At 42.8% G+C, this 23,928-nt stretch overlaps 1 protein-coding gene across 3 annotated transcripts in view; it reads right to left on the bottom strand.

Moving 5' to 3' along the window:
* Nucleotides 1–16,375, bottom strand: part of PTPN9 (protein tyrosine phosphatase non-receptor type 9) — an 81,550-nt gene extending 65,175 nt beyond the window's left edge. For 2 of the 3 annotated variants that reach the window (XM_030317653.1, XM_030317655.1), the window contains exon 1: nt 16,132–16,202. Coding sequence is in view for 1 of the 3 variants with exons in the window: in XM_030317657.1 (XP_030173517.1) it covers nt 16,132–16,194 (63 nt within the window). In the remaining 2 variants the exon portion in view is untranslated. Of the gene's footprint in view, nt 1–16,131 lie in introns of all 3 variants that reach the window. The other variant, XM_030317657.1, reaches the window with a different exon arrangement.
* Between the last annotated feature and the right edge of the window lie 7,553 nt (nt 16,376–23,928).

Genomic DNA, 23,928 nt, shown 5'->3' with positions numbered 1-23,928 from the left:
AGATCTAAAAGATCAAAACGGGATGGAACAATGGGCAAGAATGGTATTCAAAAGCAAGAGACTTTGGAGTCAGACCGGTTTGAATGCCTGATTCTACTTCACTGTTTAGAATGCAAGCAAATTACTTAATTTGTTTGAGCCTTAATTTCTATTCTATAAAAGAGAAATTACACTTCACAGAATTGTTACAAGAGGAGAGTAAAGGTAATATTGTAAAGTTCTTGGCACATAAGGCTTAACAAAAATGTTCACAAAATGCTCAGTGAACATTAAATCTAACAGAATAAAATTTATACAGGAAAAGTGCAAGAAAATCAATTTCAGAAACACCAGAAGAAATTTAACAGGAACACATAAGAAAAGACTTAGGGATCTTAGTTAACTTGAACCTATGAGTCAATAGTTTGCCAACACTGCCAAAAATTATTGTGATTTTGGAACACATTACAGAAGCACAGTGTCCAAAACAAGTAAGCCCCAAACAAGGAGGCCATCAGACTTTATTTGTAAGACTGTCTTCAGTCCTGAGTGCTTAATTTTAAGGTTACCGGCAAATGAGAATCAATTCAGGAAAAGATCAGAAGAGTGAGAAGCTTTGAAACCACAGTAACTAGTCCCTTCCTGGTTCTATATTTCTTCCTCTTCACACAATAGCAGTTACCTGTCTACTACTTCTGTTCCTCAATAACTAACACATTCCTCCCTTCATCTTTATCTCCCTCTCCCTCTCCACACACACACCTCAAATTCAATTTTGCCCATGTCACATGGATCTGAGAGGAGTGACTTGATGACTGCTAACTCACAACTCTAGGACCTGGCATGTCAGACCTGTTGTTAACCTGGCCTTTGCCTGTAGATTAGACCTGCTGCTGCTAGTCTACACCAAATGTAACTAGCCTCTTGCTTTTTTCCTAAGATAAGCCCCACAACTTGTACTCTAGGTAACAGAGTCCTGTGTCTTTATCACATACTCAAGACACTGGAACTCTTCCTAAATGTCCATTACTCCCTGAAAGGGATACAGGTGGCCAGAGCACTTCATTAGGCAATGTCACACCTCACACCTCAGCCATTTCAAACTCATTGAATCAATACTTCCCAGCCTAAGGAGGCTCTCAGATAAACAAACTCAAGGGCAAACCTATTCATGCTCCTAAAATAGTACAAGTAGTACAGTTTACTGTACCTAAGAGGCCATTTGCAAACCTACAAAGAATGAAGCCTGCAAAAGCTGCCTGTAATCTGGCTGTCCTCACTGCAGCGCCCCATTTTCAGTTCCAATTAGAACTGGGCTCAGCTCCCTGGCAGGATTCAGACAGTAAAATCTGGTAACTCCTAGGTCCAGATTATCAGGGCAACTGACATTGCAGTAACACGAGCTTCCCTATGGAATAGCCCTGTCAAAGTTGGCAGGTTTTCCTGGCCAAATCAGAACAGTCTGTGTCTCCTTTCATTCAGTACTCCCTTGGAAGCCAAGCATGTCTCTAGGGAATGCCATCTGCAGGGGACATCAGGTGTCTCAATGCCCTGTTGTTTTCAACCATGTAGACATTGTGGTTCAATTTCTATTTCTAAAGTAGGTACAGGCTCTGCTCTTTCTTTGGATGAGAGAAACCATGGTAAATGCTAGCGTTTTGAGAACTTTGCCTTACTGTTCCTTTACCAGGGAACAGTAGAGTTCTAGTCTAGAATCAGACAATACCTGGAGCTTTCATCCAGTTCAAACTAGTTCTATACTTACAGTTCTAGAGTCAATTTGTAAATCTAGGCCTTCTCTTCCTGAAGTGAGCCTGAGTATTTAAACCCACTTTTAGATGGTTCCCCTACCAACGCAACACCCTATTCTCTAGATCACCAGTTCTCAAATTTGAGTGTGCGTTTGGAGGCTTGTTAAATACAGATTATTGAACCTTAAGCCTAGAGTTTCTGATTCAGTAGGTCTGGGGTGGGAGTTGAATATGTGCATTTTTAAAAAGCTCTGAGGGCATGCTCACACAGCTGGTCTGGAGACAACTCTCTGAGAACCACTGCTCCGGATCAATATTTCAAGTCACTCCCAGAACTATATTGGGAGTGGGGGTGGGGGAAGAGGAAGATGCTGTACAAATTGGGTCCATTTGCATCATAACATTCAGTGCTTTGTCCCACACAGAAAATTCCTTATTCTCCTACAGAGTAGAGTAGACCTTAACTGGATCTCACATGTGAAACATTCAAGAGCTTAAAAACAAACGACAATTTACATCCTAACAAATTATTAACATAGCTACATTCTGTAACTGAGAAATAGCACTTACATAAGTGATTCTAGGCTCAAGATCAGCAGCCAAACCAGAAGTGGAATTAACACCTATTCTCTTTCCTATGCCTCACCAGCTACATTATTCACTAACCAAAACATTAAAACCTGTAAAGCAATTAGAATAGTGCTTAACCATTATTTTATGGTGGTAAAATATACACATAATATTTATCTTTTTTCCTTTTTTTAATGTGTTTTATTTTTGAGAGAGAGAAAGAGGGAGAGAGAGGGTGCACACACCAGCGGGGGAGGGCAGAGAGACAGACAGAGAGAGACCAAGAATACTTGACTCAGGCAGGGCTCCATCCTGAAAGCACAAGTTGGGACACTTAGCCAACTGAGCCACCTAGATGCCCCTACATGTAATATTCATTATTTTTACCATTCATAAGTATACAAATCAGTGGCATTAAATACATTCACAATGGTGGGTAACCATCACCACTATCTATACCCAAACTTTTTCATCACCCCCAACAAAACTCAGTACCCATTAAACAATAATCCTCTTTCCCATCTTCCCCCAACCCTACTGCTCTACTTTCTCTCTATAAATTTGCCTATTCTAGTTACCTCATGTAAATGGAATCATATATTTGTCTTTCTGTGTCTGACCTATTTCAATAAACATAGTGGGTTGTTGGTTTTTTTGTTTTTTTTTTTTTAAGATTTCATTCTTAAGTAATTTCTACACCCAACATGGGGCTTGAACTCACAACCCTGAGATCAAGAGTCACCCGCTCCACTGACTAAGCCAGCCAGGTGCCCCAATAAGCAGTGTTTTTGAGGTTCATCCACATGGCAACATATATCAAAATTTCATGTCTTTTTAAGGCTGAGTAATATTCCATTGTATGTATATAACACATTTTGTTTAACTATCCATCTGTCGACGGACACTCAAGTTGCTTCTACCTTTGGGTTACTGTGACTGATGCTATGACACGGACATACACCTAGAAGTAAAATTTCAGGGTTACATGGTAGTTCTACCTTTAATCTTTTAAGAAACTGTCAAACTGTTTTCCACAGTGGCTTCACCATTTTACACTCCCACCAACAATACCAATACTTGGTATTTTTTCTGTCTTATTTATTTATTTACTTACTTATTTGATGTTTATTCATTTTTTGAAAGAGAGAGAGAGACAGATAAGTCAGGGGAGGGGCAGAGAGAGGGAGACACAGAATCCGAAGCGGGCTCTGTGCTGACAATAGCGAACTCAGGAACTCAGGAACTGCTGGGCTGTCAGCACAGAGCCCGATGCGGGGCTCCAACTCAAGAACCTCAAGACCATGACCTGACCCGAAGTTGGACACCTAACTGACTGAGCCACCCAGGCGCCCCTATTTTCTTTCTTTTTTAAAAAAAATTATAGCCAGAGGCACTGGATGGCTCAGCTGAGTAAGCGTCCGACTTGGGCTCAGGTCATGATCTCACAGTTCCTGAGTTCGCTGCTGTCAGCCAGTCAGCACAGAGCCCGCTTAGGATTCTCTGTCCCCCTCTCTCTGCCCCTCCCCCATTTGCACTCTCCCCCAAATAAATAAATAAATATTTTTAAAAATTACAGTCATCCTGGGGTGCCTGGGTGGCTCAGTCAGTTAAGTAACTGACCAGCTCAGGTCATGATCTCACAGTTTGTGAGTTCGAGCCCCACGTCGGGCTCTGTGCTGACAGCTCAGAGCCTAGAGCCTGCTTCTGATTCTGTGTCTCCCTCTCTCTCTGCCCCTCCTCTGCTCATGCTCTGTCTCTGTCTCTCAAAAATAAATAAATGTCAAAAAAAAAAATTAAAAAAAAATTACAGTCATCCTAATAGGTAATGCTTAGTCACTATTGTTATCACAAGTTTTGACATGGGCTTTTACCAATATTTGTAGCACTATAAGGGCAGCACGACAACAATTAGAGGTCCTGACTAGAGTTTCCAAGCATTATCATTCAAAACACAAATTTCCAGTTGCTTCTAATTTTCTCACAAAATCACCTCCAAAGCTAGCATTTGCTTAGTTTGATATCAGCTATGAAAGAAAATGATGTTTTGGATGGCTAAAGAAAAAAATAAAAGATGTACAGTTATGTTTTTGAAAACAAAAGTATACTGGAAATCCTGTATATTTTAATCTTGCTAGCTGTATCACTGTTAAGTCCCTAACCTCACTAGAAATATTTTCTCATCACTTCGGGGGTTTTCCTGGCATGGAAGAGCTACACTGAGTGAAATAAACGGCTTTTCCCAAGTAAAGCTTTTCTGATGCTTGTGTATTATGTTTGAGGCTCCAGGTCTTCCTCTCGGTAACTCTTTTTCTTCCTTTATGAATCTAAGAGAGAAACCTGTGAGTATAGAAAGTGAAAGAAGGAGAAAAAAAATTTTTTTTTGTTTTTAGGAAAAATTTTTCTCAACTTTTACACTTGGCAAGAATTGAGAAATAAACTCTAGTAGTAGCTTAAGTGCAGCCAAAACAAGAGCAAAATGAAGGTATCATGGAAAAAAACTATTTATTTATTTATTTTTTAGGTTTATTTATTTTGGGAGAGAAGAGCATGAGAGGGGCGGGGGGGCGGGGAGAGGGAGAGAATCCTAAATAGGCTCCACGCTCAGCACAGAACCCAACGCGGGGCCCAATATCCCACGACCTTGAGATCATGACCTGAGCCAAAATCAAGAGTCAGCTGCTTAACTGAACGAGCCACTCAGGCGCCAGGGAAAAACAATTTAAAAAGCTACAGTTTCAGGGGCTCCTGGGTGGCTCTGTTGGTTGAGCGTCCGACTTCAGCTCAGGTCATGATCTCATAGTTCCTGAGTTTGAGCCCCGCGTCGGGCTCTGTGCTCACAGCTTGGAGCCTGGAGCCTGCTTCGGGTTCTGTGTCTCCCTCTCTCTCTGACCCATCTGCACTCTCTCTGTCTTAAAAATAAATAAAACATTTAAAAAATTAAAGAAAAAAAAGCTACAGTTTCATCCTAGGCATGTATATTACATATGCTTCCCCATTATGCTGATTATAATACATGAAAGATTAATCTTTATATATAAAAGACTAAAGACTGGCTTCATAAAGGCAAAGGGGAGACCTATTAACATTCTGAGAGGTACAGCCAGAGACCTATATGAACCCCCAAGTTCATTAACCCCATTAAAGCATATAATTTCTTTCATAAATAAATGTACAATAACCAGCTGGTAACAATGTAGCTACTTCTCTGTAGGAAAACTTGGGAATAGCAGAAACCAGGAATCTTCAACCCCCAAGTGCCGAGAGAGCTATTTCTGGTATATATGTATATAGGTGTGTCATACATAGAAATATGTCGGTAAAACAGACGAAGTTTACTAGAACGAGCACCGCATTTAATTAGAGTTTGTGTCCCAGTGCTGCCTCCTCGGTAAATTACTGAAAGCCTCAGAGCATCATCCCAATTATCACATAGACAATCATCCTGAGCAAAAGAATACCAGTTTCCTGGGTTGTGTGAGGAATAAATAATTCCAACATGCTTTCACTCATTCCTCAGCAAATGTATTTTGAGCTCTCACAATGTGCACTAAGGATACAGAGATGGAGATCCTGCCCTCACTGGGTATAAGAGGGCCTCTTCCTTGGTGGGTACCCCACAATTCTAGAACTGCTTAGAACTAGAGGGCAACTCCTCAAAGACAGAGAGCCCCTCATCCATGCTGATCAAGAACTTGGTACACAGTAGACAATAATGATTGCTGAATGAACAGATTTTCTGTTTATAATCTGTAAAACTTTCCTCTTGGCAGACATTAACATGAAAAGGAAGATACATAATAATCACCTCACTCACTGGAGGAACAGAAGCTCAGAAACACTTAGAGGGGAAAGCAAAACTGACACCTCCCATTATCATTACATGGCAGAGCTCAGTAATGTTCTCCTTGTCACATAAAATCCCTCCCATCCCTGAAAACCCCTGCAAATGGCTCATTTTATCGATACTCTGTGATGGTTATGCTATAAAATAAAACACAAGAGTTTTTCACTTTTCAGTACATAAAGTTAATCCCAGAAATCAGTATCTGGGGACACATATTTGAATAAATACTAAATGTGTTAACCAAAGACCTATCTTCAACTAAAAAGCAGGAATTTGTATCTCTGTTCCTAAGAACCACAAAATTCCTTCAGATATAAACTAGGGTTCCTCGGGGAGCCTGGGTGGCTCAGTCAGTTGAGCGGATGACTGTTGATTTTGGCTAAGGTCATGACCCCAGGGTCGTGGGATGGAGCCCTGCATCAAGCTAGGTGCTGAGCATGGAGCCTGCTTAAGACTCTCTCTTCTCCCTCCCTCCCTCTCTCTCCCTCCCCCCTCCACCCCTCTCCTCTGCTTGCTTTCTCTAAAAAAAAAAAAAACAAAACTAAATTACAGAGTTTCTCAACCTTGGGACTATTGCCAGTCTGGGTCTGATAATTCTTGGTTGTGGTGGGCTGTCCTATACATTTATGGATGTTTCACAGCATTCCTAGCCTCTACCCACCAAATGCCAGTAGCACCCTCTAATTGTGACAATCAAATGTATCTCTAGACATAGACATTTATTTGGGGCCGAGAGGGCTGTTTTGAAATCATCCTGGTTGAGAACCACTGAGATAAACCATGGAATGAGAATGTTTTCACAAATGCTGTTTAAGAAAGATAAGGAAGATGGAGCACCTGGGTGGCTCCGTCAGTTGAGCATCCAACTTTGGCTCTGGTCATGATCTCATGGATTGTGAATTCGTTCAAGCCCCACGTTAGGCTCGCTGCTGTCAGCTTGTCAGCAGAGCCCACGTCAGATCCTCTGTTCCCTTCTCCCTTTGCCCCTCCCTCGCTTACAGTCTCTCTCAAAAAATAAATAAAATATTTTTTTTAAAAAAGAAAGATATAGAAGATAATATAAACTGTTACTCTTCGCACTCCACAAATGAGTCATTTTTAGATCAGATGACCTTTAAAGTTTTATCTGGGAAAAAAAAATAAAAAAGACAATGCTGACCAATGCACCTAAAGGTAATCTATAACCAAGAAAGATGAAATAAATCAGTGAACTAATGAATGGTGCAGAAAGTGATAACAGCATAAAATCAGCTGCAGGTATCCCCACTACCATCTTCTAGATACATTACTCATGCATGGTAACTGTCAGAAGTCAGGCAATCTTGAAATCCTCTATCTCATTGCTACAAAGTTAAATTCTTAATTATTCTTCCTTTACTTACCTGAAAAAAAATTGTTTGGTGTTGCAGAAAGAATAAGAATACTATTAGCACAAGAATGCTATTTACTGAGCATTTTGTAACTGTAAGGGATGTTACTTATTTAAATTAATTAATGTTTCCTAAAAGTTCCTTAAAAAAAGAAAACAAAACAAACTCAAAAATATAAAATAAAACTGGAGCCACAAAGGAAGCTGGGGATTCCTGAAGTTTACCTAAGACTTATTGCCATCATCTCCCAAAAGGCCCAGGTTTCACTTGCAAATAGTTCTGTTTAGAAAAAGGCTAGATTTGCATTAATTTTAAATACTGGGATCTCAGCATTTTTTAAAAAAAAATTTTTAAGGTTTATTTATTTTTGAGACAGAGAGAGACAGAGCATGAACGGGGAAGGGGCAGAGAGAGGGAGACACAGAATCGGAAACAGGCTCCAGGCTCTGAACTGTCAGCACAGAGCCCGACGCGGGGCTCAAACTCACGGACCGCGAGATCATGACCTGAGCTGAAGTCGGCCGCTTAACCGACTGAGCCACCCAGGCACCCCGGGATCTCAGCATTTTAAAAAAAATTTTTTAACGTTTATTATTAGAGAGAGAGAGAGAGAGAGAGAGCGCGTGCATGCGCAAGCAGGGGAGGGGCAGAGAGAGGGAGACACAGAATCCTGTGTCTCGGCCCTGAACCGCCAGCAGAGCCCGATGCTGGGCTAGAACCCATGAGATCATGACCTGAGCTGAAGTCAGTTACTTAACCGACTGAGCCACTCAGGCGCCCTCAGCATTTAATAACATAATCCCACACTTATATAGTGCATGCAGCACTTTTTACAAGATGTTATTGACTTTAATGATAAAAGAAATATATGATCATTGTAGAGAACCTAAGACTATTTTTAAAAATATTATTTTAATAATGATGTATATCATTTAATTAGTGATATATATAAAAGCAAATACAAACGTAAAACTTAGCCAGTTCAAGGAATGAACAAGTAATTTACGGATTAATGTCCCTAGACACTTCAGTACTAAAGTCATAGACAGCTCTCTTTAGAATCCGCCCATCAATTCTGAGAATTCTGGTTTCATAAGAATTCCATAAAGCTAGTCATTTCTGTGCCACCTGTGCTGAATAAAAGACAAGAACTATGCATGTGTGTTTTGGGTGGGTTTGGTATTTCAGAGGAAACCAATACATAAAACAGAAATGGTCTTTCCTAGAGAAAAATGGAATGTTTTTCTTAGAATCAGAAACTAAAGAAAAAGTCACCTCTAACCTGTCTTGTTCTCATCATTTTATAATCTAGATCTAAGAGATAACCAATCCTTAATAAACAAACCACTCTTCCCATGGGCTCTACGGCATCTCAGTCTCCCACCCCTGCTGCCTATCTCATGCCATTTCAGTTAGTTACTCAAGAGGTCGTTTCAAAGTCAGACATGAAAGTGCTCCTTCCAGCAGGTATAGGCCCTCCAGCACTGAAGAATACAGGCTAAAATACCTGTTCCAGGTACATCTGCTCCTACTCTGGAGGAAGAGGAATAAAAAACAGGGACTATTCCAGTGGCCAGAAAGAGCAACCAAGGAGCTCTTGTACAGAGGCATGCACAGGTGGCAAATATGATAATGACTGATTTGGAAAAAGAAAATATCCCCAGTTGTGTGAGACATCGAGACGGGTGGTAGAACAAGCATGAAATGGCTGTAACTGGCACTGTAGGTTTTAGCATATGAACAGAGTCAGGACGATGGCATCTAATTTTTTTTTTAATGTGAATTTTTGAGAGAAAGAGAGAGAACATTTAACTTTTACCTCTGTGAAACAGTTTAGCTCCTTTCCAAAGGAAGTGTCTTACTTTTCAATTCATTAATTGAATTGAACCTGACTAAAAGTCAGGTTCCTAGAGAAAACCTCCAGGTTCCTTAACATCCACAAAAGTGAAGTCCAAGGCCATTGATATGCTCAGAAATTTTAACAGAGTAAAATTCTCACATCCAGATGAGATTTCACCTGATTGTTAATTACAACATCATTAGTTACTGGCAATAATGAAAATAATGAGAATTCTTCATCTTTCCGCTCTCTGGAAGGCCTCTACTTAATGTTATGAATCATCTGGTCCTTGACGTATGGATACTTCTGGGGGGACAGATGACATTTAGCACAGGACATGTGAGGCTGTGGGAAAAGGGAAGTTCTTGGCCACAAGAACCAGGACAAAAACCCTTGCCCTTGGGAAAAATGCCAAAAATCTCTGAAGTCCACTGCAAGGCAGTTAAATTTTTAGCTTCAGATGATCCCTGTTATAAGAACACAAACCACAGCATAGAATTAGAATAGGTTTTTGAAAACTATGTGATAGAGTTACAAGATAACTATTTTCTGGCATTCATATGAATCCATGCTAAGTGATAATCCCCAGGGTAAATATAAATATTTTTCTCCCTTGGGATTAGTTTAAGCTAACTTGGCTCTAAAATCTTTCACTATTCAAAAACAGAGAATATTATGATAAAGGCTAACTTTACTGAGTGCTTACAATGTAAGCACTAACTTACTAACTTCACAATAATGCTCTGAACAACATTAACTCTAAAATAGAAATTTTCTTTAGAGGCTTTGAAAATAAATATTAGATTTGTTACAGCAACTTTAAAGAAATTCATGAATTATTTTTAATGTGCAAGAAGCACTATACAAGTTATTAAAACCAACTTCGGTCTAAGATGAAAATATGCATGGTGCCTGGCTGGCTCAGTCAGTGGCACACATGACTCCTGATCTTGGGGTTGTGAGTTTGAGCCCTATGTTGGGGGTAGAGATTATTTAAAAATCAAATCTTTTTTTTTTTTTTAAGTTTATTTATTTTTGACAGAGAGAGAGCACGCGCGCGCGCGAACGTGAGCTAGGGAGGGGCAGAGAGAGAGGGAGACACAGAATCCAAAGCAGACTCCAGGCTCCAAGCTGTCAACACAGAGCCTGATGTGGGGCTCGAACTCACGAACTGTGAGATCTTGACCTGGGCCAAATTCAGACGTTTAACCGGCTGAGCCACCCAGCGCCCCACTTAAAAATCAAATCTTAAAAAAAGTAAAACAAGAATTTAAGATACAAAACAGATGAACATAAGGGAAGGGAAGCAAAAATAATATAAAAACAGAGAGAAAGGGGAGCCTGGGTGACTCAGTCAGATAAGTATCTGACTTTGGCTCAGGTCATCGTCTAACGGTTCATGGGTTCAAGCCCTGCGTCGGGCTCTGTGCTGACAGCTCAGAGTCTGGAGCCTGCTTCAGATTCTGTGTCTCCCTCTCTCTCTCTGCCCCTCCCTGACTCACACTCTGCCTCTCTCTGTCTCTCAATAAATAAACATTAAAAAAAATTAAAACAAAACAAAGGGAGGCATACCTTAAGAGACTCTTAAATACAGAGAACAAACTAAGGGTTGCTGGAGGGCTGTTGAGTGGGGGATGGGCTAAATGGGCAAGGGATATTAAGGAGGACACCTGTTGGGATGAGCACTGGGTGTTCTATATAAGTGATGGATCACTAAATTCAATTCCTGAAATCATTATCACAAAAATAAATTAATTAAATAACATAAAATAAAAATATGCATAAATGCATAAGTACTTTAGAAAACTACTCTGTTCTTCTTTTCAAAGTTTATTTATTTTTGAGAGAGAGAGAAAGCGCACATGGGAGGGGGGCAGAGAGAGAGAGAGAGAGAGACAGAGACAGAGACAGAGACAGAGACAGAGGATCCAAAGCAGACTGCGAGCTGACAGCCCACAGCCCGATGTGAGGCTCGATGCAAGGCTTGATTCAAGGCTCAAGAACTGTGAGATCATGACCTTAGCAGAAGTCCAACGCTTAACCGACTGAGCCACCCAGGCGCCTTGAAAACTACTCTATTCTTCTATCCTATTAATCACTACTGGGAAATCCATGTAAAATCAAGACCCTTAAAAGCTGTAATTTCTGAATCTGAGTATCCTTAGAATCCTAGGTGAGTCTTTATTTTATGGTTTGATTACAAAGAGAGATTTCTCACAACTTATGCGCAAACAGATGTAACTCAGGGAGTCTCACTTAAACTTTGTAGGTTTTAGACATAGAACAGATGAGTAAGAGACCCCCTTTTTTAACCCCTCCCCCTTGAAGAAACCCTTAATTATCTTTCAAGTTAACTATAATTCAAAAATTATCAACTTCAGGTCAAGGTACAAATGTTAGTATATGCTCTGGCAAAGTGAAATTAAGACAATCAGTAACATAATAAAAATGAAGACTAATGCTGATATGTAGAAATTACCCTTCACACTGCCAAACTTATAATTTTGCAGCCCATGAAGAAAGGCTTTTATATATACACATTAACATACAAAACACCTAGCTTTTTAAAGTTTGGAGAGATAATATTCTTCATATTTGGTTCCATGAATAGTTATTTCTCCTATACAAAAGCTAAAGAAGATATCAAAAAATTAAATTTTTATTGTGACCACACCTCAAAATGGAGAGTCGTCAACCCTATCTTAGGGAACACATTTTTTCTCAAGAGTACTTTCATCACAATTTCTTGCATAGACTGTGTATGTCTCTGTTGGCAATAGGTCTGAGTAAAGGTCTTCCAAAATTTTTCTTCTGTGCAATTTTTAAACCATATTTTAAGACACATCATCAAAACCAAATACACATATATCAATACCCAAACCAACAAAATTAACTATTATACATGCATGCAGACATCTTAGTAAGGTAACTAGCTGCTTCATGAGAAGTTATGTAGTATAATACAGGGAACATTTGCAGTGGAGGCAGAATAACCCAGAACTGGGTGGAAATCATGGCTCCATTGCTTGCTAGCTATGTGACCTTGGGCAATTTCCTTCTCTCAGTCTGAGTTTTCTTGTTTGCAAAATGAGGTAATAATTCCAATCGTATGAGGATTAATCGTATGTGAAATGCCCAGCGCGGAGCCTGACTCAAAGCAGAAACTCAGGAAACAGTTACTGTTATTACCCTGTTGCTATTCATGTAAATTTATTAAAGGCAAAGCTCACTTTTTCTTGTAACTCAATTGTAAGCTCTGTTAACTACTGCGAACTGAAAAAATAAAGGCAAGAAACATCAGAGTTACAAATGAGAATTTGATATATCAGTTCAGCACATGCCTAGATAGGAAATGAGACTACAAAGCAATAATGATGACCTTCAGAAGTATATGTAAAAATGAACAATGTCCTTATTTTTACAAGCCCCTCAGAAAGGAGATGATGCTGTCTGTGTTCTATTCATGTACCGAACTACTCTTTGTTCCACAAGTATTTCCAGAATGTCCATACACTAAGTGCCAATCATTATGCTAGGCGATGTGCATATGGCAATGGGCAAAAGTAGACACAGTTCCAACCCTCATGGAGCTTCCAGTCATGCAATCCCACAAATAGTGTAAACTTGTGAAAAGTGATATAAAGGACAGTACATGGTACTCTAAGAGCCAGTAACACAGATCTAACTTAATTGGGGAGATCAAGGAAGGCCTTCCTGAGGAAGCAAAAGCTGAGGATGAAGAGAGAGTTAACAGTGGCAGGTGTTCCCAGACAGGGGAAAGCAGTCCGTACAAAGACCCTGTACCAGGAGAAAACAGCAAGAATGAAGGACCAAAAGGCCTGTGTGCCTGGAGGAAAGACGAGGTGTGAGAATTAGCTAGGGCTCTAGACCACACTCAGGGCCCTTGCATTGTAGATCATACTCAGGAGTTGTTATATCCCAAAAGTAATGAAAAGCCACTGAAGGGTTTTATAAATGCTTCTTTTAGGGGCAGGGAGGCAGACTGGAGACACAATGAGATTTTCAATTTGCCTTTGCCTTCTGGAATAAGAGTAAGGAATGCAGATGATCAGGTAGGAAACAAAAGTTCTGTAAGGATACATTTAACAACAGCTTGGGCACTAGGGTGATGGTGATAGTGGAAGAAGTTGATGAATTCGAGAGATATTCAGGAAAATCTGATGATGTGTAGTGTACAGGGCCTGAGGGAAAGCAAAATGTTCAAGAAACTTCTGGGTTTCTGATTCACATGACTATATACAAGAATATACCATTCAGGAGAGATCTGCTCCAGAAACATCTTTAAAGCAGTTAGTTAACCTACCCCCCAAAAGGACCTAAATGCATAAATGTATTTCATTTTCGCCTGTACCTGTGTTAACCTAGTGTGATCCTTTACTTATAAGATTCCAAAAGATTGGTATTTCCAAAAAGCAAATTGACCCTCAAAAGGATAAGATGTTTCCAACACTGAAGATATCTGAAAGATTCTGCCACAAGCTTTAAAATGAGTTCTAAAATTGGTTTGAGGGGCACCTGGGTGGCTGGGTTGGTTAAGCATCCGACTTCAGCTCAGGTCATGATCTCAAGGCGTTCCTGAGTTTGAGCCCCAGGTCAGGCTCTGTGCTGACAGCTCAAAGCCTGGAGCCTGCTCTGGATGATTCTGTGTCTCCCTCTCTCTGGCCCTCCCCCCTGCCTCATGCTCGCTCGCGCGCTCTCTCTCTCTTTCTCTCTCTCTCAAAAATAAATAAAACATTAAAAATTTTTTGATAAGAAATAAATAAAATTGGTTTCAGCAATGGGGCAGCATTATGAAATGAAGGTGTCATATCCCATGATCACTACTTAGATAAGACCAACATGAATTTGCGGCTGCTTAACATAATCTAAATAAATCATAACAGTGAAGAGTGCTCTTATGTGATATTAAAGTATGAAATTTTACAATTTCATTACAATCACAATAATTGGAACTATGCTACTTTTATGTTTGCTTCAACATTTTGAAATGCTTGTAGAAAACCTGACATTTTGTAGGAAAAGGTATGATTTTAAAAACCCACATACCTTCTTGATCTTAATATAAAAATATTTTACTGTTACCATCCAGTCCTTATTAATGCCCATCACGTTTATTCACTGTAAAAGATTTCCACTAAATACAAAGATTTTACTAAACACTATAAAAGTATATGCAAATACTCTATACAGAGTAAAGCACTGACTTTATCAATACTTGCTTTCCTTGGTTTTAATTTTTTAACTTGCAACCTAATCCCGTTTTCATAGTGGAATACTAATGCCTTTAAGTCATAGAAACAGAAACTCTAAATCTGACTAATCCAAGGAAAAGAAGTGAACGGGTTTTGCCTCTTTAAAATCAACACCACAACCTTAGTACTGAAGTATTTCCCTAATTCTGGAAGGACAGGCTCCTTGGCCACCTGCTTGCACTAGGCCTTGACTAGCATTTTATTAACACTCAACTGCAGATACCAGGATGTTACCACTGCTCCTACAGAGCAGAATTTTTTTTTTCTCCCATGCTGATTTTATCTCAAGGCGTGAAAAGGCAAGATAGTGGTTTGAGGCCAAATGTGAAAAATGTCATCTCCACAAATGAGGAGAAAAGTCAAGAGCTTTTTAAAAATCAGGTCTTAAGCCCATTAACTAATACTAGTTTGTAAAATCGGACTGTCTCCACCCTAGAGACTGTGCTACCAAATGTGGTCCTTGGGAATAAGGGCTGGAGGGCCTGAAACGGGTTACCAGTATGGTTCATCTTTTTCTTATTTCAGGTTTTTGTTTTTTTAAACATGAAATCAGACTATGGCTATATTTGAGCATAGCTAAAGCCGGGTATGGGCAGTGCCAAGGAAGAGATAGCGAAAGTCTTTAGGGTTCCCAATCTCAGCTAGCAGATTTTCCAATCTTCCTCTGAAGGAGTGGTCCGTGTCTCCCCAGAAGGAATGTGGAGGAGGGAAAGATACAAGGGCCCTGGGCTTTTCCCTTACCCAAACCCCCAGAATGACACCGCAAACCACTTCCTCCTGGGAACTGAAGGTCATAAGCTTTAAGGGACAATGGAGCTCAACATAGGCTCCAGAAAGATGGAGACAAGCGAGATGAGATGGGAGGGTGGGTAGGGAAGTGGGGGTGAGAGGATGCGCCCAGTTTGAGAGCGCTGAATAGGGCGGTCCAGGCCAGGGGCTTCGGGTGCATGAGGCCTGGATCTTCCAGAATCTGCCCAAGTAGGCCTGCCACAGCCCTGTGAGAAGCCCGAGGGGCTCATCTGAAAATCTAGGGCATCTACGTACCCACTGCCTATCACCACTCTCCTCGGGTGGGGAGATGTTCCCCACAGGAATCCTCCCCCCAACGGGACTTTGCCTGTCCTTAAAAAACCACAAACCCTTAAGGAAAGAAGCTGAACATTTATAGGGGTGGAGGGCCCGAAGGCAAGTAGGTGTTCAGCAAACGTCGGGGGTCGAGGGTGGTGGGAGGGAAAGGGAGGCCCCCCAGTCCGAGGAACTTGAATTACCACCAGAATGGGGGGAGGGGGCGATCTGAGGCCCGTAAGCCTAAGGGACCGAAGAGGCCGGGAGCTGCGTCCCGCGGCGTCCACCGGGTCGGGGGCTGACGGCCTGGGGCGCGGTCGCCGGGGGAAGGGGCACCCGCGGGCCGGGGGCCGTGGAGCGCGCGGCCTCCGCGGGCAGAGGCCGGCCTAGGCCTCGGGGGTCCGGACACACCCACCGCCGCGGCCGCGGCCCCGCTTACCTGCTCCTCCTCCGGGGTCAGCTCCGGCGCCATGTCGGGCTGGGGCGCGGTCGCGGGCTCCATCCCGCCGCCGCCGCCGCCGCCCGGCCGACCGAACGCGCCCGGGAGCGCCGAGAGCCCGGTGCTGCCGGCCGACGCTTCCGCGTCTCCGTGCCTCAACAGCCGGAGGCCGGCTCGCGCATGGTGGGGCCGGCGGGGCCGGGCGCCCGCGGCGGCCGCGAACGCCGCTCCTGTCTCCTGAAGGAAAAGCTCTCACAACTGTCGCTCTCTCCGGGCGGAAATCCTTTTTTATTTTCTTCTCTCCTTTCCCCGCACTCCCCCTCCTCTCCCGGAAAAAAAAAAAAAGGTGCCGGCGAAGAGCTAATAGCCAACCGGGATTTAAAAAGGAAATACGAACTCAAGAACTTTCTAAGCCCAGAGCGGAGGGTCTCGGCGGAAATTTGCCGAAGGCCGCCGGCCTCCTCGGCGTCTGGCTCCCCGGCCTCGCGCCGGCTCCTCCGGAGCGTGAGGCGGAGTCCTCGGGGATGCGGGCCCCGGCGACCTACGCGGCGGCCTCTCAGCCCCGTTCCTCAAAAGCCGCGGCGGCGGGAGGGAGGGAAGAGGGGAGGGAGCGAGGAAAAGGCGCCCCCCTCCGGGCTCAGGGCCAGCGCTGCGGCCGCGCCGCGTCCGCCCGAGCCCCCCGCGGCTCCATTGAGAAACTGAGCGTCTCATTCACAAACAGGCGGCGGGAGGGCCGGCCGAGCGCGGACGCTGTCCGGGAGGGGGAGACAGAGAGGAGCCCAGGCGGGGGAAACAGGGGGCGGGGGAGGGGAGACCGGAGGGACCGGCGCTGGGAGGGGCTTCGGCGACTCCCGGCTGCGAGGATGGGGTACGAGGAAGAAAGGGGCGTGATTTTTACGGTTCAGTTCCGTGGAGGAGGAAGAGAATACATTCGTTTGAAAACGAGCTGCTGTCGGGCACCTCGCCGGGGTTACTTGCTGCTGCCCCATCGTGTGAGGGACCCACCAATCCTCATCTGTCTCCATGTCACTTGCTGACTGGAAGACCCTGTAAAGGTTGCCTGCGACGTCCAGGAGGTCTGGTGAAGGACCAGACCCTGCTCTCACTTTCTCTTTGTTGCGCGTATCCTGTAATCCATAACCAGGATGGCTAATTTTAGTCCCTCACAAAAGCAGCATCCGATTTCAAACCTGATGCCGGAATTACACAGCCTTTGCAAACCTTGGGTTTTCACTTGGGCAATCACAGCAAAGAGCGTGAAGGGTGTTACAGGACAGTCTTGGGATCCCTAGGAGAGGCACAGGGAAGGCAGGGCTGGTCTAGTATGTTGTTGCAATATTTCAGTCCAAAAAGAAATATTCCAAAAGGGATCCAGCTAACAAGCTACAGCTAGTCCTAATGGCTGAAGCCCTGGAGAGCTAGGAGAGACATCCAAGGGAGAGGTCTTCAGACAACAGAGGAAGGTGCTCTGGCTTCTAATGCTCCTTCGAGGATTTCAGAAGCAACCACTGACTTCATCTCATTTCTGCATCATTAAAATAAGAACTTCAAGTTGCCCTTGGTTAGAAAAATGTTGTGCACTGACTTGTCACGATTTCAGATCCATGTTTTGGAACAAAGTTATTTGTGGTTTTAATTTGTTTTGATGAAATTGTTTTGAAGTTTGGTATTAGGACGTTCTTATCGAACTCTTGCACCCGGAGTAAAGAGGACCATTACGTCACTGACACCATAGAAACACCAGTGGTGTCCATCATGTGATGGACTTTTAAACTTTAAAAACCAGGAGGTTTGAACAGTAACTCTAGAGTGTTCAGTTTGGACACGGCTACTCTTTGCTGATCTAAATAGGTTTCCAAAGATCTTGAGACATTTGCTCCTACTGTGCCCTACTCTTAGTCAGCAGTGGTGGTAAGCTGTGCAGCAGTCTGAGGAAGAGAAGGGACATCTGTTCCTGCCTCGGCCAGGCTACTCCTTGTAGGCAGTGGCACAAGATATGTAAATGTTCTGAAGACCTAACCTTCAGAGCAGCCCACTTATGGCTGCCAACCATAGCCTGATAGCCACATGCCCCAAGCAGGGAGGGACCTAAGCTGGCAGCTGACACCTCGCTTTTAGTTGGACTCTACCAAGAACCAACTGGTAGAAATGTACACATCATCTAAATTTGGACTTTCGTTCATCTCTTTCATCGTCCCTTTGTCTGCAACGATAGTGTAATTAATCTATCATTGGTTTAGATTATGCTATTTCTTTATTGACTTAAGAGATATTATCCTGTGTGCTACTGGCTTGTGAAATATTATTATAAATTATAATTCCTGCAGTGAACCTGTGTTAAATTATTGGCAAAGATAATGTCAGTTTCTGAGCATAATTTGCCATGAATAAAACAAGAAACCCCTGGAACTTGGATCTGTTTCTTCTATCTCAGGTTATTTGCACCAATAAAGCTGACTCTTGGTTGAGTTCATCACCCCATACAAGAGTTACAGTTTCAGTACTGCAACCAGATACCTCTCTGGAAGGCAATCTATTTATTGAACAAGTATATTTTCATGCCAAGCACTGGACTTGCCAACCCCAGTACATACTGGGGTTACAACAATGAACAACACAATGGTCTCCTCCACATGTAAGGATATGGAATGATCCCTGAGTTATATTGTGAAGTAGAAACAACAAGACTCGGGGTGCCTGGGTGGCTCTGTCGGATGAGCATCCGACTTTGGCTCAGGTCATGATCTCACAGTTTGTGGGTTTGAGCCCTGCATCAGGCTCTGCTCTGACAGCTTGCTCAGAGCCTGCAGCCTGCTTCAGATTCTGTGTCTCCTTCTTGCCCTCTGCCCCTCCCCCGCTCATGCTCTATTTCTCTCTTTCTCAAAAATAAATATTTTAAAAAATTAAAAAAAAAACAAGACTCAAATAGTGTACATAATGATATCATTTGTACAAAAAAAAAGAACATATAAACTTATTTATAGGTAGAAAGAGTTTGGGAGGATACAGAAGAAAGATCACTGGTTAAGGTGCCTGGGTGGTTCAGTTGGTTGAGTGTCCGACTTTGGTCATGATCTCATGGTCTGTGAGTTTGAGTCCTATGTCAGGCTCTGTGCTGACAGCTCAGAGCCTGGAGCCTGCTTTGGATTCTGTTTCCCTCTCTGCCCCTCCCCGGCTTGCACTGTGTGTTGTGTTGTGTGTGTGTGTGTGTGTGTGTGTGTGTGTGTGTGTGTCTCAAAATAAATAAACATAAAAAGAAAGAAAAAGGAAGGAAGGAAGGAAGGAAGGAAGGAAGGAAGGAAGGAAGGAAGGAAGGAAGGAAGGAAAAGATCACTGATTTGATTGTCTTTCAAGAGGAGAAGCCAGAGTCAGGAGAGCAGAAGGGAAAGAGGGACTTTTCCCTATATGGTCTTTTGCACATTTTAAGTTTTTGGTTTTCTTTTTTTTGCTAACTTTTTATTGAAGTATAACATACATACAGAAAGGTGAAGCATACAGCATGGTGAATTTTCATAAACTGAGCACACCCATATAACCAACACACAGATCAAGAAATAGAACATTCCCTTGGGGCGCCTGGGTTGCTCAGTCGGTTAAGTGTCCGACTTCGACTCAGGTCACGATTTCACAGTCTGTGAGTTCGAGCCCCGCGGCGTCGGGGTCTGGGCTGAAGGCTCCGAGCCTGGAGCCTAATTCAGATTCTCTGTCTCCCTCTCTCTCTGCCCCTCCCCCGTTCATGCTCTGTCTCTCTCTGTCTCAAAAATAAATAAACGTTAAAAAAAAAAAAGAAATAGAACATTCCCAACTTGCCAAAATCCCCCTTATGTCCCCTCCCAGTCACTACTCCTCAAGAGTAATTACTATTTTGGCTTCCAACAGCGTAGCGTGTTTAAATCTTGCTGTGGATATATAATCTCCCCCCCCCCACCACCAAATTTAAATAGTAACTTAAACATAGTTTTTCTCCCAGAGCAGGCGAATGGCTCTAGAACTAAGCTGGAGTAGGAAATAGCGGGACCTGAGCAAGCACACACCGTTGAGTGTACACAGGAGAAGTTTTGCCTAGTGATTCTCAGGACACTGGGGGTCAGTGATTTCTTCAAAGTCACACAGCTAGCTAATTAATTACTGTTGGGCTAGAACTTGGATCCAGGCATTTAAAGTCCTAGTACAGGGATCAGGTGAAGAGAATTAATAAAGGGAGAGGTTTGGGGCGCCTGGGTATCTCAGTGCGTTAAGCTTCTGACTTTAGCTCAGGTCATGATCTCACGATCCGTGGGTTTGAGCGTTGGGCCCTGTGCTGACTGCTCAGAGCCTGGAGCCTGCTTTGGATTCTGTGTCTCCTCTCTCTGCCCCTCACCTGCTCTCACTCTGCCTCTCTTTCAAAATAAATAAACATTAAATTTTTTGAAAAATTAAGAAGAATAAGTAAATAAAGGGAGAAATCTAACAGAGTGAGCTAGGAGAGAAAACTCAGCAGTGTTTTCAGAGGCACAGCTGTGTGTGTGGGCGTGTGGGTATGTAAGAGAACAGCTCTCCAGAACTGCTGCCTATCACAGTCCTAACAGGACAACGTTTGGAAGTTTCTGAGCAGACACAGGGGTAACAAAACTAAGAACAAGGGAGCTGGCTGGATTTGCTTTCATCAGTAATCCTAGGAGAGTCGGAGTACAAAGGCTTGCCTTTAACTGCACACTTGAACCAACAAAATCAAGTATGGTACTATCTGTTATCATAGTCAATCAAATCTTAGGGATGCCAAATAGCAAATGATTGGAAACAACATAATGGTCCATCAATAGAAAACTCAGTAATGAAATTACAGTACACACATACACTGAAATACTAAGTTCACATTTGTGTCCCTACCATGTGCCAGGCACTGTTCTAAATGACTTCATCTAATCTCACCATCACAGCATGAGATAGCTGAAATTATCATTTTGCAAAAAATATAAAGGTAGATCCACATGTATTGACATAGCCTACTCAGATTTTTTAATGCTTGGCTGCAGGGCCTCGGGAGGAAGGTGAGGATAGGGTTGGGCAAATATAGGTGACAGACAAAAATCACATTTTTATTAAATTAACATGAACTGAAATCTGAAAGTAAAAAATAAATTACAAAGAGGAATGTTGGCAGGAGGGGTGTTATGAATTGTACTTTTGGTTTTTGCCTTAATTTTATTATTATTATTATTATTATTTTTTTTTTTTTTTTTAGAGAGAGAGAGAGACAAGGAGAGCACATGTGTGTAAGTAGAGGAGGGGCAGAGGGGGAGAGACTCTTAAGAAGGCTCCACACCCAGGCCCAGAGCAGAACCCGACATGGGCTCAATCTCAGGACCCTGTGAGATCATGACCAAAAGATCATGACCTGAGCTGAAGTCAAGAGTTGGATGCTTAACTGACTGAGCCACCCAGGTGCCCCCTGTTTTTTGCTTTTAAAGCAAAGGGTTCAGGTCTCTGTCTAGAAACCTTATCCTCCCCTTCCTCCCACCTTCTTCACCAGACAAATCTGACTCATCCTTAAGGTCTCAACTCAAAAGTCACCTCCTCAGCAAGATCGTCATTGGCTACTCCCTACACTGAGACTCCCTGTTGCTCTCTCTCACAGTGCCCTCTTATTCTTTTATCAGAGAGCTGATCACTATTCCTAATTGTGCCCTTGTTTCTACGTCCATCAGCCTAGTCTCTGCTGCTCTATGAGACAGTAAGCTCCAGAAAGTCAGGAACCACTTGTATCTTGTTGGCCCCTGGCCCTTCAGTATCTAGAGCCTAGTACCTAGTAGGCAGGCCTTTCTAAATCTATTGAATGAATCAATCAGTGAAGACAACCACCTTCAAAAATAAATAATAAAGGGGCACCAGGGTGGCTCAGTCGGTGAAGTGTCTGACTTCAGCTCAGGTCATAAGTTCACAATTTGGGAGTTCAAGCCCCACATTGGGCTCTCTGCTGTCAGCGTGGAGCCTGCTTCCCTCTCTCTCCCTGCCCCTCCCCCACTCTCTCAAAAACAAATAAAAAGTTTTTTAAACATTTTTTGAAACAGGGGTGCCTAGATGGCTCAGTCAGTTAAGTCTCTGACTTCAGTTCAGGTCATTATCTCACAGCTCGTGAGTTCGAGCCCCACGTCTGTGCTGTGAGCACAGAGCCTGGAGCCTGCTTCGATTCTGTGTGTCCCTCTCTCTCTGCCCCAGCCCACTCTCATTCTGTCTCTCTCTGTCTCTCTCAAAAATAAATAAACGTTTAAAAAAAATTTTTTTTAAATAATAAACTAAAATCCAAAGCTCCTCTCAAACATTGCTCCAAAATATCTACTGCCTGTGGAAAAGATGTATTGTGCTATACACACATGTTTTGGCTATAAAAGATCCCCCAAAATTCTTACTGCTATTTTTCTAAAAGGCAAACAGACATACAGTAAATAAGTAAATAATACTGCTAACCAGGGTCTATACATTTTTTTCTTGTTTACTCATAGGCTAAATCTACCACCACTAGAATGGCTGAAGGTGAGCCCTGCAAGAAAGGTGAAAAATCTTATCCCACATAGATTAAATTCCCCCATTACCCCAAATACTCTAGGGATCAGTCCTTACCTATTGCTGTTCTTGGCCATTTTTTGTTTTTTGTTTTTGTTTTTGTTTTTAATGAGAACATGAGCTGGCTCTTTCCTCATACAATTTTCTCATCTGACACCTTATGTGCCACTCCCAAATCACAGGTTAATCAGTCACTATTCTATGTTACTTCCACACCTTACACCTGTGTCTAGAGTTTACTTAACACTCTAATTATTTGCTTCCTTGTCCATTTCTCCCACTAGATCATGAGTTCCTTGGGGGCAGGGATCATGTCTTAGTCATTACTCTTTCTTTAGAACCTAGCACAATATACAGTACCCAGTAGGTGGTACTGAATGTTTGCTAAAAGAATGGATCTGTCCTTTCTAGCCAACAAGGTCCAGTTTTTACCAAAGAATACCCAACTGGTTTGGTTACCTTGGATACTTAGTTGCTTATGAGAAAACATCGGATATAAGAGGGAGGTACCATCTGAGTTCCACTGCTTTCACTCACTTTGACTTATGGGAGTCCAGAGCAGAATGGACAAATTAAGTCCACAAATAGACAGAACCTTGTTTGAACCAGTTTCAACTTCCTCCCTTATAAAAGCTTTTGTTAAAGTTGCCAAAGAGAAGCAGAACTGACAGACTGGAGTTTCATCTTTTATTTCCCGGGTCTGACTGGGGAGAAAACCTGCAGGGCCAAAGCAGAGGGAGACAGAGGGCAGACTTGAAGGACCGCCAGCCGGAGGGAAGGAAGAAGGGAGGAAGTTCGCTACAAATGTTAATAGTCTGTGCCAAGTCTTAGCCAGAAGTACTATCCAGGTTTCAAATTTTGTCTCTTCTCATCTCCTGCTCAGTGAGACCCCTAATCAGCAAGATCATGACCTGAGCTGAAATCAAGAGTCCAGATACTTAACCGACTGAGCCACCCAGAAGCTCTGCCTGAGGCCATGCTTTTTCCTTTTTTTAGTTTATTTATTTATTTTGAAAGAGAGCCAGCAGGGGAGAAGCAGAGAAATGGAGAGAGAGAATCCCAAGCAAGTTCCACACTATCAGTGCAGAGCCCAACGTGGGGCTCAAACCCATGAACCGTGAGATCATGACCTGAGCTCAAATCGAGTTGGATGCTTAACCTACTGAGATACCCAGGACCCCTGGGGGAGGCTATTCTTAATTCGTCTTCACTACTGCCAACCTCTCAGCTCTCCCAGGCCCCTTCTCCTTGCCT

The sequence above is a fragment of the Lynx canadensis genome, chromosome B3 (assembly GCF_007474595.2).
Source record: "Lynx canadensis isolate LIC74 chromosome B3, mLynCan4.pri.v2, whole genome shotgun sequence".
Classification (NCBI taxonomy): domain Eukaryota; kingdom Metazoa; phylum Chordata; class Mammalia; order Carnivora; family Felidae; genus Lynx; species Lynx canadensis.
The sequence above is the reverse complement of the archived record's forward strand: the minus strand, read 5'-3'. Positions and strand labels throughout refer to the sequence as shown.